At 37.4% G+C, this 13,510-nt stretch overlaps 1 protein-coding gene across 8 annotated transcripts in view; it reads left to right on the forward strand.

The window, feature by feature from the left end:
* The window catches only part of CNOT2 (CCR4-NOT transcription complex subunit 2), a 94,474-nt gene that overhangs the window by 11,696 nt on the left and 69,268 nt on the right, over positions 1 to 13,510 (forward strand). Inside the window, exon 1 of one of the 8 annotated variants that reach the window (XM_086749232.1) lies at positions 10,019 to 10,045. The exons of 5 other annotated variants lie outside the window; for them this stretch is intronic. Coding sequence is in view for 2 of the 3 variants with exons in the window: in XM_086749211.1 (XP_086605337.1) it covers positions 10,034 to 10,045 (12 nt within the window). In the remaining variant the exon portion in view is untranslated. Of the gene's footprint in view, positions 1 to 10,018; positions 10,046 to 13,510 lie in introns of those variants that run through there. 2 more of the 8 variants (XM_086749211.1, XM_086749264.1) reach the window with 2 other exon arrangements.

Below are 13,510 nucleotides of genomic sequence, written 5' to 3' on the forward strand. Positions count from 1 at the left end.
GATAGTGATAAAAACCTATGCAACACTGCTGAGGTGATCATATCCTTCACATATTAATTTTGTAGTATTTCCTTTTTTTTGTAATACCAAATATGCTTTGAAATTTTAGCTATTAAAAGTTTAATTTTTTTTTCATTTAGTAAGAGAGGCTTTGAATTGGGTTACTACTTTCGAGAGGAACAGGTATGTTCCATCAAGTGGTGAAGGCATTCCCAGAGTTAGTGTAGGCACATGATGCTGTGAACTTGATTTTTATCTGAAGACAGGGTTTTAAATAAACACAGAACACTTTGGCCTTTTTTGTCTCCTATGCTCTCAGAATGCCTCCTTTTTCTACCTTCTGTATTCTTGTGGTTTGGTTTTTTTCTTTTTTTTTGTCCGTGTACTTATCTTCTCTTTTTCGTCTATTCTTTTCACTCTGTTTCTTTGCTTCTCTGGCAATTCAAGATTGAAAATTAAAGTTTTGGATTACCTCATTGTTCTTCCTGATGCTTAATCTTTGTATTGCCATGTCATAGACTTGTCTCATTTTCTTTCCTATCTTACATCAAGTTCCATCTGCATATCACTATTATATAGTTTTTAATCAAATGCTCATTTTCCCAGAGGATTCTGGCTTCATTTGTTGGACAGTGTTTGTTCACTGAGGTTTTTCTACTCTAATCCCGTTGTTCAGATGATGCTATCCAAAATTATAAGTAAATTATGGGTGAATGTTTTCTCCCCAATATCTCCATTACAGTTTCATGGAAGTGCTTTATGATATGTTTTGAAAAAGTTTCGATTTTATATTGACTTGCTGAGGTGGCAGACAAGCATTACAGATGGAGAAACTGAGGCATTTGCTTGATATTTCATAACAGAAATACCTTTCATTTGGTTTGCAGCTGTGAGTGGTTAATGCTTCTGCATAGACTCTTGAAATATTTTGAGCAGAAGACACTTGTGAAAATCTTTGTGTGGCTACCTCAGCATTGTTTTAAAAAATAAAAAGACAAGCCTTAAGAGACAGGCATAAAACCAGTTTACATATGTGACATTTAAACATCTTAGCTAGACATGTTGTTTTCTTTCCATAGTTTTTGCCTCATTAATCAGAGAAAGGTAGAGGTACATCTTGACAGGGGTCCCTGGTCCATTGACTGTATGCCAAAAGAATGAGGAAATCCAGAAATGGTGGGTATGAGTCCAGGGTCTGAAGCTCTGCATGCTGTAGTGACTGGGTATTTGGGAGACTCTGCTTTCCCATCAGCAGCTTACACATCTGTCTCTTTCTCCCTGCAGTTTCTTTTTCTGTTCCTATTCTGAACTCTAATTCCTCTTCTGATTTTCTCCTCCCCTGTGACCTAGCTACCCTCCTGATGGCACCAAACTGACTTCTAAGGGAATTAAAGTATTTCTCAGTCCTAGGATGAAGTGTCCTTAGCTATCCTGTGGCTAGACTTAACATCTACACCATTGCACAGAAGTCTCACGCAAGAAAGTGAAACGTGTGTTGTAGATTAGCAGACAGAAGTTGTGAAATTCTGTACGATGTCAGAGTAGCATGTGAGCGAGGTGGTGCTGCAGAGCCTTGCAGCTGAAGCAGACTTGAGATCTTCCTTGTGATGGTTCACAGTGCCTTCCTAAGACAAGAATATACTCTGCTTGTCTGTGTTCCACAGCATTCAAGTGCTGGAGCATTCCAACAGATTTTAAGTGTTTCTGGAGGGGGAGTATTTTCCTGTTTAAAAACATTCAGAAATGATTGAGCTACCTTAGCTACTTTAATAAAGTAAATAAATCTGATCAGTTCAACCTGAAAGACAATTAAAGAAGGTATTTGGGCATAAAAGGCTTGTGCATTCTGTAATTTGACCAAGTGAATGAATATGGGGTCTTAAAAACAGTGACTAAGATTGTCCGACACAATATTACTTACTACCTTTGCTGTCTGTAACAGTGTAAGTTGCTCTTAAAAGTAAAACCAAATCTGTGTGTTTTTATAGCTTTTTTTCTTCTAAAGTAGTGCATTTGAAGGCAGTTTTAAACAAGGCCCAGATTAAAGTGCATTTCATGTGCGTGCAATTTATTTTGTAGTTCTCTGAATATGGAGTAGAAGAAGAGCTATAGAAAATCTCTGGAAAATAGTTAGTCTAGAAGTGTTGGATAAATCTCAGATTACAGGATTGTTTTCAGAATTCCTAACTTTGAAACATGATTTAGTTTTCAATGTGAGTTATCTGCCCAAGGCTTCTTTTGAAAATGGCACTGGAATTAAATTATTAGAATATTTTTGCTCTCTTTTTTTTTTGGTTTGTTTTCTGAAAAGAAGCTTCACTGAAGGAGAGAAGTTGTATCCATATGAAGATTGTTGGCATTTATGAAAATGGATTAGAAAGCAGAGGGTAGCTGTAACTTCATGCTTAAGGAATGACTGCTATTGCTACATTAAAAAAAAGTTTGTTGTACATGAAGATACTTCAGTTGTAAGGGTATAGGAGGATTATGTAATGAAGAAAAGGGTGAAGCAATTAAAAGAGAAAGTGTTTGTTACAAGAGGAGTGAATGTTCTCAGGTGAGGTGAAGGTTTTACTTTTATTTGATGTGTTCACCTACATTAAAACTCTCGTGAAAGTAGTAAAGATGTCTGTTCAAGTAGTATATGACTCATTTTCTCCTCCTCTTTGCATTTTACAAGTAAGGCAGTTAATACTCAGACTCAGATATAAATCTTTAAGTGTCAATTTAAGATCCAGATTTATCCCACCTATCTTCCTCCACTTAATTTTAATACTTGAGGTGAAATTTCTCTCTTCTGACTACAGCTGGCTAACTCGAAGGCATCTAAGCCTCTGGAAGTCCAGGGAAAGAAATGAAAGAACTTACGTAACCTTGAAAACACGTTCATACACCAGAAGTGACCATTTGCTTTCTGAATGAATAAGTGTAGCTGAAGAAAATAAGTGTGTTACTGTAATGTGTAACAGATCATACAGTCGAAGTGCTGCTATACCCTTTTCCTCCTTTTCAAACAATACTTGTGGCAATACACATATAACAAATCTCTATGTTATGCAAATATGCTGCAGATAAAGAACAATCAGTAGTTTTCACTGGGATCGACTTCTAATTTGTAACTGTGACATTGTGAGTTGCTGGAGTAAAACTTCCCCCTTCATGCTTCAGCTTCCAGGTAGAGGGATTTTTTTTTTTTTTCTTATTATGCAAATCTCATTTTCTGCCTATGACCCAGGGTTTTGGTAAAAATCTGCTATATAAATAGACAGTACTGATGCTAAACTTGTGCTAAAGCATAAGAACCTAAACAAGTCTTGTATCGCTACAGCAATTGCAGTATAATGTATTAACAGTCATGAAACCTTTGAATGATCCTTTTTGGAAAAAACCAAACAAACCCATGCAACAGCATATAATCTGTAGAACTCCTACGGGATTATGCATTTTTTTGAAAACTACCTGTGTGTGCCTGTGTGAGTAGTGTTCATTGAGGTCACAAATGAGAACATGGTTAGCTTGTTTTCCTGTAAGGGATCAGTTCTGGCCTCATACTTTCTTCTCCCCGCTCCGTCAGGCCTGTGTTGTGGTGCTCGTCCTTCGCAGTGAAGGGCCTGTATTGAATTATGGTTTGTTTACTGGCTCTTCCGACCTCAGGCACAGCGCTTCTGGGATATTTCCTCTTAAACTTTCTTTGTCTGGGAAAACCAGAGTCTGTGGTTTATAAAATTTATTTAGATTCTTTTGGCTGAAAAGCACAGTAATTTTTAATGTATAATTTTATAATGATGTGTAGTATTAGTGCATAGTTTTGTTAATTTTGCAGGCTCTTAATGTGTGCTTCACCCTTCAGATGCATATGTAAATCATTGCCAATTTTGACTAAAATATGTTTAAGTTTTTTTTCATGTTTTGTGCTTATTTTTAGAGAGTCAGAACAGTATAAATAGGATTAGGTGTAAAATATGCAGAATAAAAAGTTTGCGAGCTGTGTGATTTTTGCTCAGTAACTGACTCAGTGTCCTCTAATTTTGTGCTTCTCTTTAGATCTATTGTGAGAAAGCCCTTACTGGGCCACCATGCTAATGGTATGATGCTAGCATTATAAAAATCTCCTAAAAACTTGAGATAGGGTTCTTGTCACCAATTTCTGTGTTTTAACAAAGTTCTAAATCAGTCTACATTGCCTTTCAGAGTTTTTTCAGGATTTTGTAAACTAAGTTTTGTTTGTCTCTGTCAAGTCAAGTATGTAACATACTCAAGAATCTCTGAGTTTGAATAGTGTTAATATTTATCTTTATGATGTGTTTGTTCTTTAAATTGGCTATTAGACTTTACAACAGTAGAAATATGGATGATACTGATGGACTTACTATAAACATTTACTGTGATTTTATTTATTTATTTATTTATTTTTAATATAAGAGTCGTGGATCAGTAAGAAATGCAATGCTAAAAATCTGATTTTTCAGAAAAGAGGTAGATATGGAAGTGGTTAAGGGAGCCTCTGTTAGGGCAGCAGAAGCATATTACTCCAGTGTACTTCATGTAACTGACACATGTTAATCATGGTGCACTTCAAAAGAGTAAACTACTGAAACAGTTTTCTTTCATTTAGGCTTTTATCTTGGGATGTGTGGTCATAATTCGGGAATGCTTTACTCTGAAAGAAAAGTATGAGTGGGTTAATTGTATTTAGTTTAAGACTTTTTCTTAAATGATTTTTTTACGCTAGAGCCATACTAAATGACATTAAATAGTAACTATACCAATTAGAAAAGTTGATGATGTTTTCATACTTTAGTTAAAACTTTTAACTTACGTTTTGTGTGGTTTTGAAGATTCTTGAAGGGCTAATTCTTTTAAAACATGAAATTTCTTTTGTGTTAATCCAACCTTGCTGGACTTAATTTTCATATTAAAACCTATGGTTAATCGATATTGCAGATAATAGATTGGAAGTAAAGATTTATTTTTTTTTTTCTTCATCCTCTTATGGAGAAGTCTAGAGCTTTCTGGAATTTTTCTAATTTTTTCAGTTCTGTAGTGAAAAGTATATGTTTACTCTTGATTTGCAAACATGAGTTGCGATCTCCAAACTGATATGCCATCAGGTATATATTACAAAATTGGGCAATTGTTTTTTTACATATAGATTTGTTTTGAGGGATAATATAACCTGAGATTTTGGCTTTGCTACATTTTGTGTTCTTGCAGAACGTAGTAAGCAGTTCTCAAGTGAACATCTTCCTTATAGAACTTTGTTCTGGGAAAAGTAAAATTTAGGATTGCATATTGAGTGGTGCCTCAAAACATCTCAAACCTACAGTGTCACTTTCATTCAACCAATTTTCAAGTTGTTATCCTTCTGAGAAATAGCAAATCACACCACAGCAGTCAAATACGATGCAGGGAAAGGCCTGTGATATCACTAGCTATTGCAGAGAACTCTGCTCCTGACCTCAAGATTGGAATGGTGAGTAAAGGAGATGCTGACATTAAAAGCACAGTATCCACTTAAACGTATCGTTAGCTTGTGTCCAGTTAAGAGACTTACAGCACTGTGTTTTATTTGTTTCAAAGCACATATTTGTTAAGCAAGCACTTTGGATTATTGGGATGCTTAAAACTACCTGATGGACTTCATAAGTAATGTATCTGTTAACCCTTTAAATAAATAATGTCTGTTAAAGGGTTCACAGAGACATTACTTAGGCATTAAGTCTAACTTTCCTCAGTTAGCTCAAAGGACCTTCCCATAGGGTTGTTATGGAAAGTAAATGTCCGGATCCAGGGATTCCCCTGCTGCGGCTGAGTTAGGAGAGGGACAGCTGATTCTGGATCTACTGTCTTGGACATCAGTGTCCTGGAAGGTACGGGTATTTGATAAACAGATACCATACGAGACTGTAGGAGTGTGTCCCCTGGAATGCTGTTAAGGGTTTATAAAGAGAAAGTCATTAAACTGTTCTTCATTTATATGATTTCTCTTGTACCTAGCAGCTGGTCTTGCAGCTTGGCGTTCAAAGGGCATAGAGGAATAGGCTCTGTCTCAGAATGACTTTGCCTTCTCTGCCTTTCTTGAAAATGCCAGTGTTACCGTTCATATCCTGCAAGAGTTGTTTTGTAAAGGAAGTTAAAAGCACTACCTGGAGAAATTTTAGAAAAGTGTGGGAATGTGAAAAGAAATGAAGATCTTGGACAACATGGGCTGTTCAGGACAGTGTCATTTTCTTCTCTCTTGGAAGCAAGAGACAGAAACTGTTGATGCAGTGTGCTGGTTTCCCCTAGAAAGAGAATAGGGAGGAATGTTATAAACCTATTCTGCCTTACTTCTGTGGTGTCAGCCTTCCAAGTGAAATGTCAACTGCAAAGCAGTCACTTTGATATGACCGTGTTAATTGACTATTCATGATCATCACTGCCACAAAGCACGTTGCTCTTCCCTTTTTAAAAAAAAAAAAAAAATTAAATTTAGTTTCCTTCATTCATAAAAGCTTCCTTACAAATAATGGGCTGCCAGCACAGGTACCTGTATGACAGGGAAATGAGCAAATAAACATAAACGCAGGAGATCCTGCTGGTCTGTAAACTGGCTACAAAGTTGCTGTGAGAACCGGTGGAGAAATTGGTTGGCAGAGACTGCCCTGATAAATCTGGAAAGTAGTTTTTTCACTGTTCGTTGCTAGACAGGCTTGCAAGCACTGCCTTAGGCGCTAACAATTATCTCTGTTTTCCAGCAAGGCAGCTGAATTTAAAGAGAACTGCTACATCAGGGAAAGACAGGAACAAGTTTCTAAAGAGATATTTCAGGTAGTTTGGGCTCTTCTCCAGCTTAAATGTCATCTAGAAGCTATTGCTGTTCTTGGTCCTTCTCACAAAATTAGATTTTGGAGGTCATAGATGGAATATTTCATAGATGGAGTAAGATCTTGGCTTGCCAACTAATTTAAATGTGTCATTGAAGTAAGATGTTGTGCATCTGTTCACGATGTGACTAATAGGATACTTCACAGAGTATCCATTTGAAATTGCCCGAGTTGAGGTGAAGTGCAAGACCCTTCTGTATAGGATGCCTTTTTCTGTAACTGTCTATAGTGAATAATTTCTGCATTTTTGTCCTGCTTTGATGCCTGCTTAAAGGTGAGTATCATGCCAGTAAGAATAATGGATGGAAAGGTCCTGTTGTTTTCCATGCCAATATTAACTTTTTACAGAAGTCACTGATAAGTTACTAACCCAAAAGAGAGAGGATCTGTTGGGACAGATCTGCAAAATGAGTTATGGTGAAATAAACTTTATAGAGAAGAAACACAAATCTATCGTCTTGCATTGCTCTAGACTCCTCTCAGTTTTCTTCATCTTGTTTTTGTTCTGTTTTTTTTTATCTGTATGTGTGTCTTATCCAAAGGTAGTGTTCTGATATTTTCCTAACAGTCAAATTACTCTTCAGTTTCTTTAAGTGTGTCTGTTTCCAGAAGCCAGACTTTCTGCCTTTCTAGTAGCGAGTCCTAAGTCTGGCTCTTAACTGCTGCAGGCTGAGTATCCATTACAATAGGCTTATAGAATTTATTTCTCTAGGAATAACGGTTTTTATGGTAAGTTCTGTTTGTCTCACTTCTCAAACTTTAGATAGAGAAACTGCAGCTGCATTCCTTGCATTCTGTCCATAGGGAGGGAATGAAGGAGGAAACCCGTGCCTTTCAGTAAAGAGTATAAACCTAGGATTTGCTCCTCTGTGTAGCAGTGAAATATGCTAACAATTCCTCATAGCTTTTGTTTGTATTACTACTTTCAGTTGGTTAAAGTCTGTCCAGTACTAACAAGTACTTAGCTTTAGAGACTCATGGATAATATGCAAAGGAAGAAAAAGTAGAATGATTCATATTGTATTAATTCTCATTCTCAGTCTTCAATAATATTGTCAGCCCTGTTTTCCCTATCTGTTGCTTTTGGTGTTTAAGTGATACTGCCTGAGACCTTTGGGCTTTTTTCCCTTGTTTCAGTTGCTCTTTATGTTCTTGTCAGAAGTGAATAAAAATCCAATTCATATCCATTTCAACTCAAAGCAAACTCTAAAAGAGATGTACTATTTAGTCATCTTTTTATCTAAAAATAAACTCTTCTAGTATGCTTTTTTTCAAATAATTTATTATGAGAATGTATTGAACTTTACAAAAAATTGGTTTGCATATTGATATTGTAGCTTAAGATGTATTTGGAAGTCCGGATATCCACAAAAGCAGAGATTATACCGGCATTATTTTTTAATTGATTTGTTATGGAAAGTTTTCAAATACTTTTTTGTTATTGTATTTTTAAGGGCTACCTATTTTTAAGGGCTGAAAGGCCAGCAAATAGGTAGCAAGAAGAATTTGAATATGAGGCAGCCTGGGATGATACTATTGGGAAAACTTGTTAAAAAGATTATATATTTTTATATTTAAATCTTATATAAATATCAGTATCTCTGGCATTGACTTTGGTACACTTTTTTTTGAGTGTTTTATTATGCATACATATCTTTTAATCTTAATTACATGTAGTCAGTCAGGAAGATCTCTAGGTGCTCGTTCCTAGAAGCTTAACTAATTTTAAATACTGCAGGAGAAGGGTTTAGCATACATAGTCACATTTGTAATGCTGAAATTTGATGTAAAGCCTGAAGTGTTCTAATGTACCTTCCCTTGAAAGAATGATCCTTAATATATTGTAAAATAATCAAAGCAGTGCTCTGTATAGCTCTATTTGTAAAAGTACCTGTGTAATAACTTATTTTTAATTATAAGATCCTTGTGCTTTCAGATATTTCTGTGCTTACTTTAAAAGGCAAGCTTTTTTGCTTTAGCTGTCATCTAAATATTACTAGTGGTTCTTAAGAACTGATGAGTGGAGTTACTGTTCTGGTCCGTCAACAAACTAAGAGTGTGGAGTGGCATAGACAATACTGACACAATAATTTGACCTAACAAGTTCTTGCGTTGTCATCTGCAACACACCAAAAGAAAAGTTAGCCACTTAGCTTTTTCAGTTTAAAGAGCAAAAGGCTGAATAGTTTTCTGACTTGAGAACTGAGCATATTTATGATAGAGGAGGTGAATAAGCTTCATCTTGTTCCGAGGTACTTTGGATTTACCATTCAGGAATAAAGAAGAGTTTTTCAGTCAAAGGCAGAATAATCTGGACACTGATCAGCTGGAAGAGATGTGCAGATTGGTTAATTTACAGTGCTGCCTTGCTCCTTCCTGTAAAGGGAATGTAAAATCTGCATGAGCCTTAGAAGGAGTAATTGTAACCATACTTTCACATGTTAAATGCAATTAGAGTTTTGTAATTTGTTTTAGAATTATAGATACTGTGCGAAGACTGAAATGTTTTGAGTTGTTATCTGTTGCATAGTGTTAAAACGTAAGCAGTAAAGTCCAAATTTTTAGTGTACCTGGCCAAAGACATTTGTGCAGGTAGACATTCAGTTACGAAAGAATATGCTGTGATATTTTAATGAGTAAACCAGCTTTTTTCAAAATTCTTATGTGAAGGGTATATGAATTAATATTATTGTAGATCACAATGCTTTTCTTGAATTTTCTTGAAATCGTAGATCAGTCTTTTTCTTGAATTCTTCTCCTTGAATTTTTCTTCCTTGATGTCTGTTTAAAACAAGAGGAGGGAAAAATGAAGAGAAAGGAAAAAGGCTCTTCCATTCCCTGTGTATAAAAGCCTCTGCATTTGGGGAGAGATTGGCCCCAGTCCCACACTAAACATGGGTTGATTTTAAGACACGAGTTCCCAATTTGACTTCAGTGAGGTCAGTTGTGTGTATGGTGTTTCCACTTGGTGAGTAAGTTGTGTAAAAAAAGAAGAGTGATTGAAGGGGCACTGATGATCGTTTTAAGTTGACATTTTCTAATAATGCATTTTGAGTATTTTACCATGAGGCCTTTTTATTTATTCAAATACTTTTTTTTTTTTTTTTTTTTTCCCCCCTCTTGCATCTCAGTTGCTGATCTACAGTTTACTGCAGACACTCTTTCGCATGTCAGCAAAGGTACCTTCTCAGTCAGTTCTCCTCCTTGTGCACCCTTTGCTGCTTGCTGGCCCTTCAGGGGCAGGGTTGTTTCTGCTGTTGGTTGGTGTTGAACACTGCGGTTGGTCTGGGTGCGTGGGAGTGCATGAGCAGCGCACAGCGTGGATGGACCGACCAGGAAGTGCCAGTAAGAGTGAAACTAGTGATCTGCAAAGTGCTCTCAAACCAAATAAGCAAAAATACTAACAATGTTTTGAGTAACTTTCGCTGAAGGTGAGGCATTTATTTGCAAGCAGAGCTGACAAATGCATAAACTACTGCTTCATGTTTTTAACAAAGTCCGCAAGAGGTATTTACTGAAGTCATGTAGTCTTGCGTCTCTAAGAACTATGTGTCTATTAAGGATGAAGCTATGGCTCATCCTTGTAATAGTAAGTCCTACTTAGGAGATATGTAGCTGTTGATTGTGAATTGCACTTTCATTTTGCTCTGTTATTATTGCTGCATTACTGTAAAATTGCTGTACTAACAACCTAAAAATAAGGGCATTTTGGGATTATCTAACATCCACTTAAATAGCAGTGGATAAAATGCTTTTAACATTCATGGGATATTGTACTGTAGTGTTGGGTTAAATGGGAAGATTGGAGAAGAAAGATAGGCCCATGTCTGGGCTATGTTGTTTGAGTAAATTAAAATAGCTCTGCATGAGTGCTTGACTGTGCTAGACTAGCACAGGTGTGTGTTTGGAGCTCCACAGAAACATAAGATGCTTGAAGAATTAAGGAGAAGGAAACTTGGAGAAAACATAATCTGTTAGATTAAATAGAATTAAATCCAGTTTCAGTGTAAAATTTGATTTAGCTCCAATGATGTATACTGTCCAACTTCAAACAAGAGTGCAGGAATAGTGCAAGTGTGCTCATCTGAGTGGTGTCGACTGGCGCTGAACTCCCAGTGTGCAGAAGCTGGGTTGTTACTGTAGGGACTGTCTCTGTTACATTTCTGCAGACGCTGTGCCAAATACTGCTTGTGCTCTAAAGCCAGGGCTCAGATACTATGTCCAACATTTTGAGAAATATTTAGCTAACTTGTTAACATCTTTGCCCAAACTTCTTAAGTGTAGGGCTGCTTTAACAGTACTTAAAAAAAAAAAAAAGGTTACTTTTGCAAGTTTCTGGCAGATGTGAGGATTGTTTATACTTGAGGCATGAGCCATGTGTGTGTTTGCACAGAAATCATTGTATATCCACAGCTACTTGAACAAGAGACCTTTTCTCCTTTGCAATTGGTGTTTAGCTGGAGTATTCTTACTGCTCTCCCCTGTTTGCTGACAGCACTTAGCTATTTTTGTTTTTCCCTGAGCTGCGCAGTTTTTCATGCAGAGTTTCTGGCCTTTGAGTCTACTCACCCTACTTGTCAGTGGTCTCTGTGGTAGTGGTTTGATGGTTTCTTCAAGCTCTGTGTAGTGTAGGGCCAAAAGATGGTGGCTAGGTACAAAAGCTTCTGTTTACCTATTTCTTAAACAGCAGATGAGATGGATGTCTGTTAACTTAACCTGTCTGGGCATGTTCTTCAGGCTGTGGATTTGTGTTGTACATTAGTGCATCTCTGTCTTCTCCACATCATCTGGGAGTAAAATAACTTCTCTTTACCGTACAGGTCTTCTACCATCTTTGTCCTTCAGAGAGATTACCACCCTCAGGTACTAGTGGGACAATGACTGTGCTTCTAGGATTTAACTGCAGGCACTGCAATGTCCTGTGTATTAGAAACAGAAGAGGGAAGAGAGCCATCCCACAACTTCACAGATGTTCTGCAGTAGCTAGGCTGTTCTTTCCTGCTGGTATGGCGAAAACACAGATGTGCTTTACTGCAGACTTCTATTTCCTTGGCTGTTGGAAAGAAAGGTTGAAAGTTTCAGGCTTCTAGGAGGATATTTCTGGTAGGGCCTTCATGTCTGACTGTCTTGACACAACTCAGAATTTAGGGATAGGTGCTGTAAGAAAGACAAGGATATGCAAGACTGCCAGAATGGTTGTATCTGTTGTGGAGGATCTACCTTTCAATAAAACTGTGCCGTTTAGCCTGAAAACGGGTGATCTTTCATTTGGTCAGAGTTTCTAGCTGACATTGACATCGATTGAACATCTTTTCTTTTGCCTCTTCCCCCCCTTTCCCCCCCCCCACCAAGTAAGGTGTCTTTTACACTCTTTGAAGACCTCAGCTTTAGCTTTTCCTTACTCTCTGTTCAAACTTGCAGAAAAATACTGTCAGAGTTGAAGGCTTCACAAGCGTTACCTCCAGTACCTATGCCCCATCTGTATTTGCTCTGTTTGCATCACTCTAGGTGTCCCAGTGGTTGATATCACCTGCTTTGTTCCTGGCATGCCCCCCCCTGCCTTCCCCCTTCCCCCCCCCCCTGCCCCCCCCAGTTTCCCTTCTGTAAATTAAAACCAAACATACTAAAAAAATCCCAAAGAACAACAGACTCTGTCCCGTTCTTGATACACTGGTGACAAGTCTTACCAGTCATGCTACTACTGTCCTACAGGTTATCACTGCCTTTCCCTTTCTGGAGTCAGAGTGTGGACTTTCACTGTATACTAGAGAAAGTTTCGCTGTGCTGCAGAGGAAAAGGATTTTACAGGCTGTTTTTTTTCTAATATCAAAAAGGAGGAGAAAGAAAAATGGAGAAATTGGCCATTCTCTTGGCCAGTCAGGAAAGAAATCGGTGTGTCTCTGGATTTCAAGATACTGAAATGGAAATACGGAAGTGAGCATCACAGAGGAAGTATCTGTGTTTTTTAGTGATGCAAATCTGATAACAGTAAAATATCTGACTGATTGGCTGCTTTACAGCACTCTCCTTTGTCTTCGTAATAGTGAAATAGGGATCTCTTAGTTAAGAGGCTCAAGAAACTGTATTGTTGATTTTGAGACATCTGTTCTGTTTGGTTGGTTGGTTTTTTCTCAATGGAAGACTAAACTCATGCCCAGTGCCCAGAAACTTTACTTACCTGCTATCATTTGGATGCAGTTGACTGGGGTGATTCTGGACACAGTATCTGTGAAGGCTTTTCTGCCTTGGTGGATTCAGAACCATTAAGTCTTGGTCTAGATGCCTGTCCTGACACCTAGAGTAAGACCCGTAGGATTGTCTTTATAATGGGTTACTCCTTCCAATTTAAAGTTTCATTTGATTTAGTTTTACCTAATCTAGGATGGGATGCACAGGTCTTGCAGCTTAGAGTTGTTCATCCCAGCAAAGCAGAAATCTCACGTAAGCTTTCTAGAGCTCTTCAGTGAAGCAGGGTGGTTGACAGGTCACTGTGTTTGGGTGGCAGTGATGGTGCGTATTGCTACGGTATAGCACTAAGGAAGAAAATACTGTGAAGTCACATGGTGTTTAGCAGGATCAAATAAATTAACATGTTCAGAAGTTGAGTTTGTTTTAGTAATGTTTTCCAGTTTTTTAGGATATTA

The sequence above is a fragment of the Chlamydotis macqueenii genome, chromosome 1, assembly GCF_036417535.1.
Source record: "Chlamydotis macqueenii isolate bChlMac1 chromosome 1, bChlMac1.mat, whole genome shotgun sequence".
Lineage (NCBI taxonomy): Eukaryota > Metazoa > Chordata > Aves > Otidiformes > Otididae > Chlamydotis > Chlamydotis macqueenii.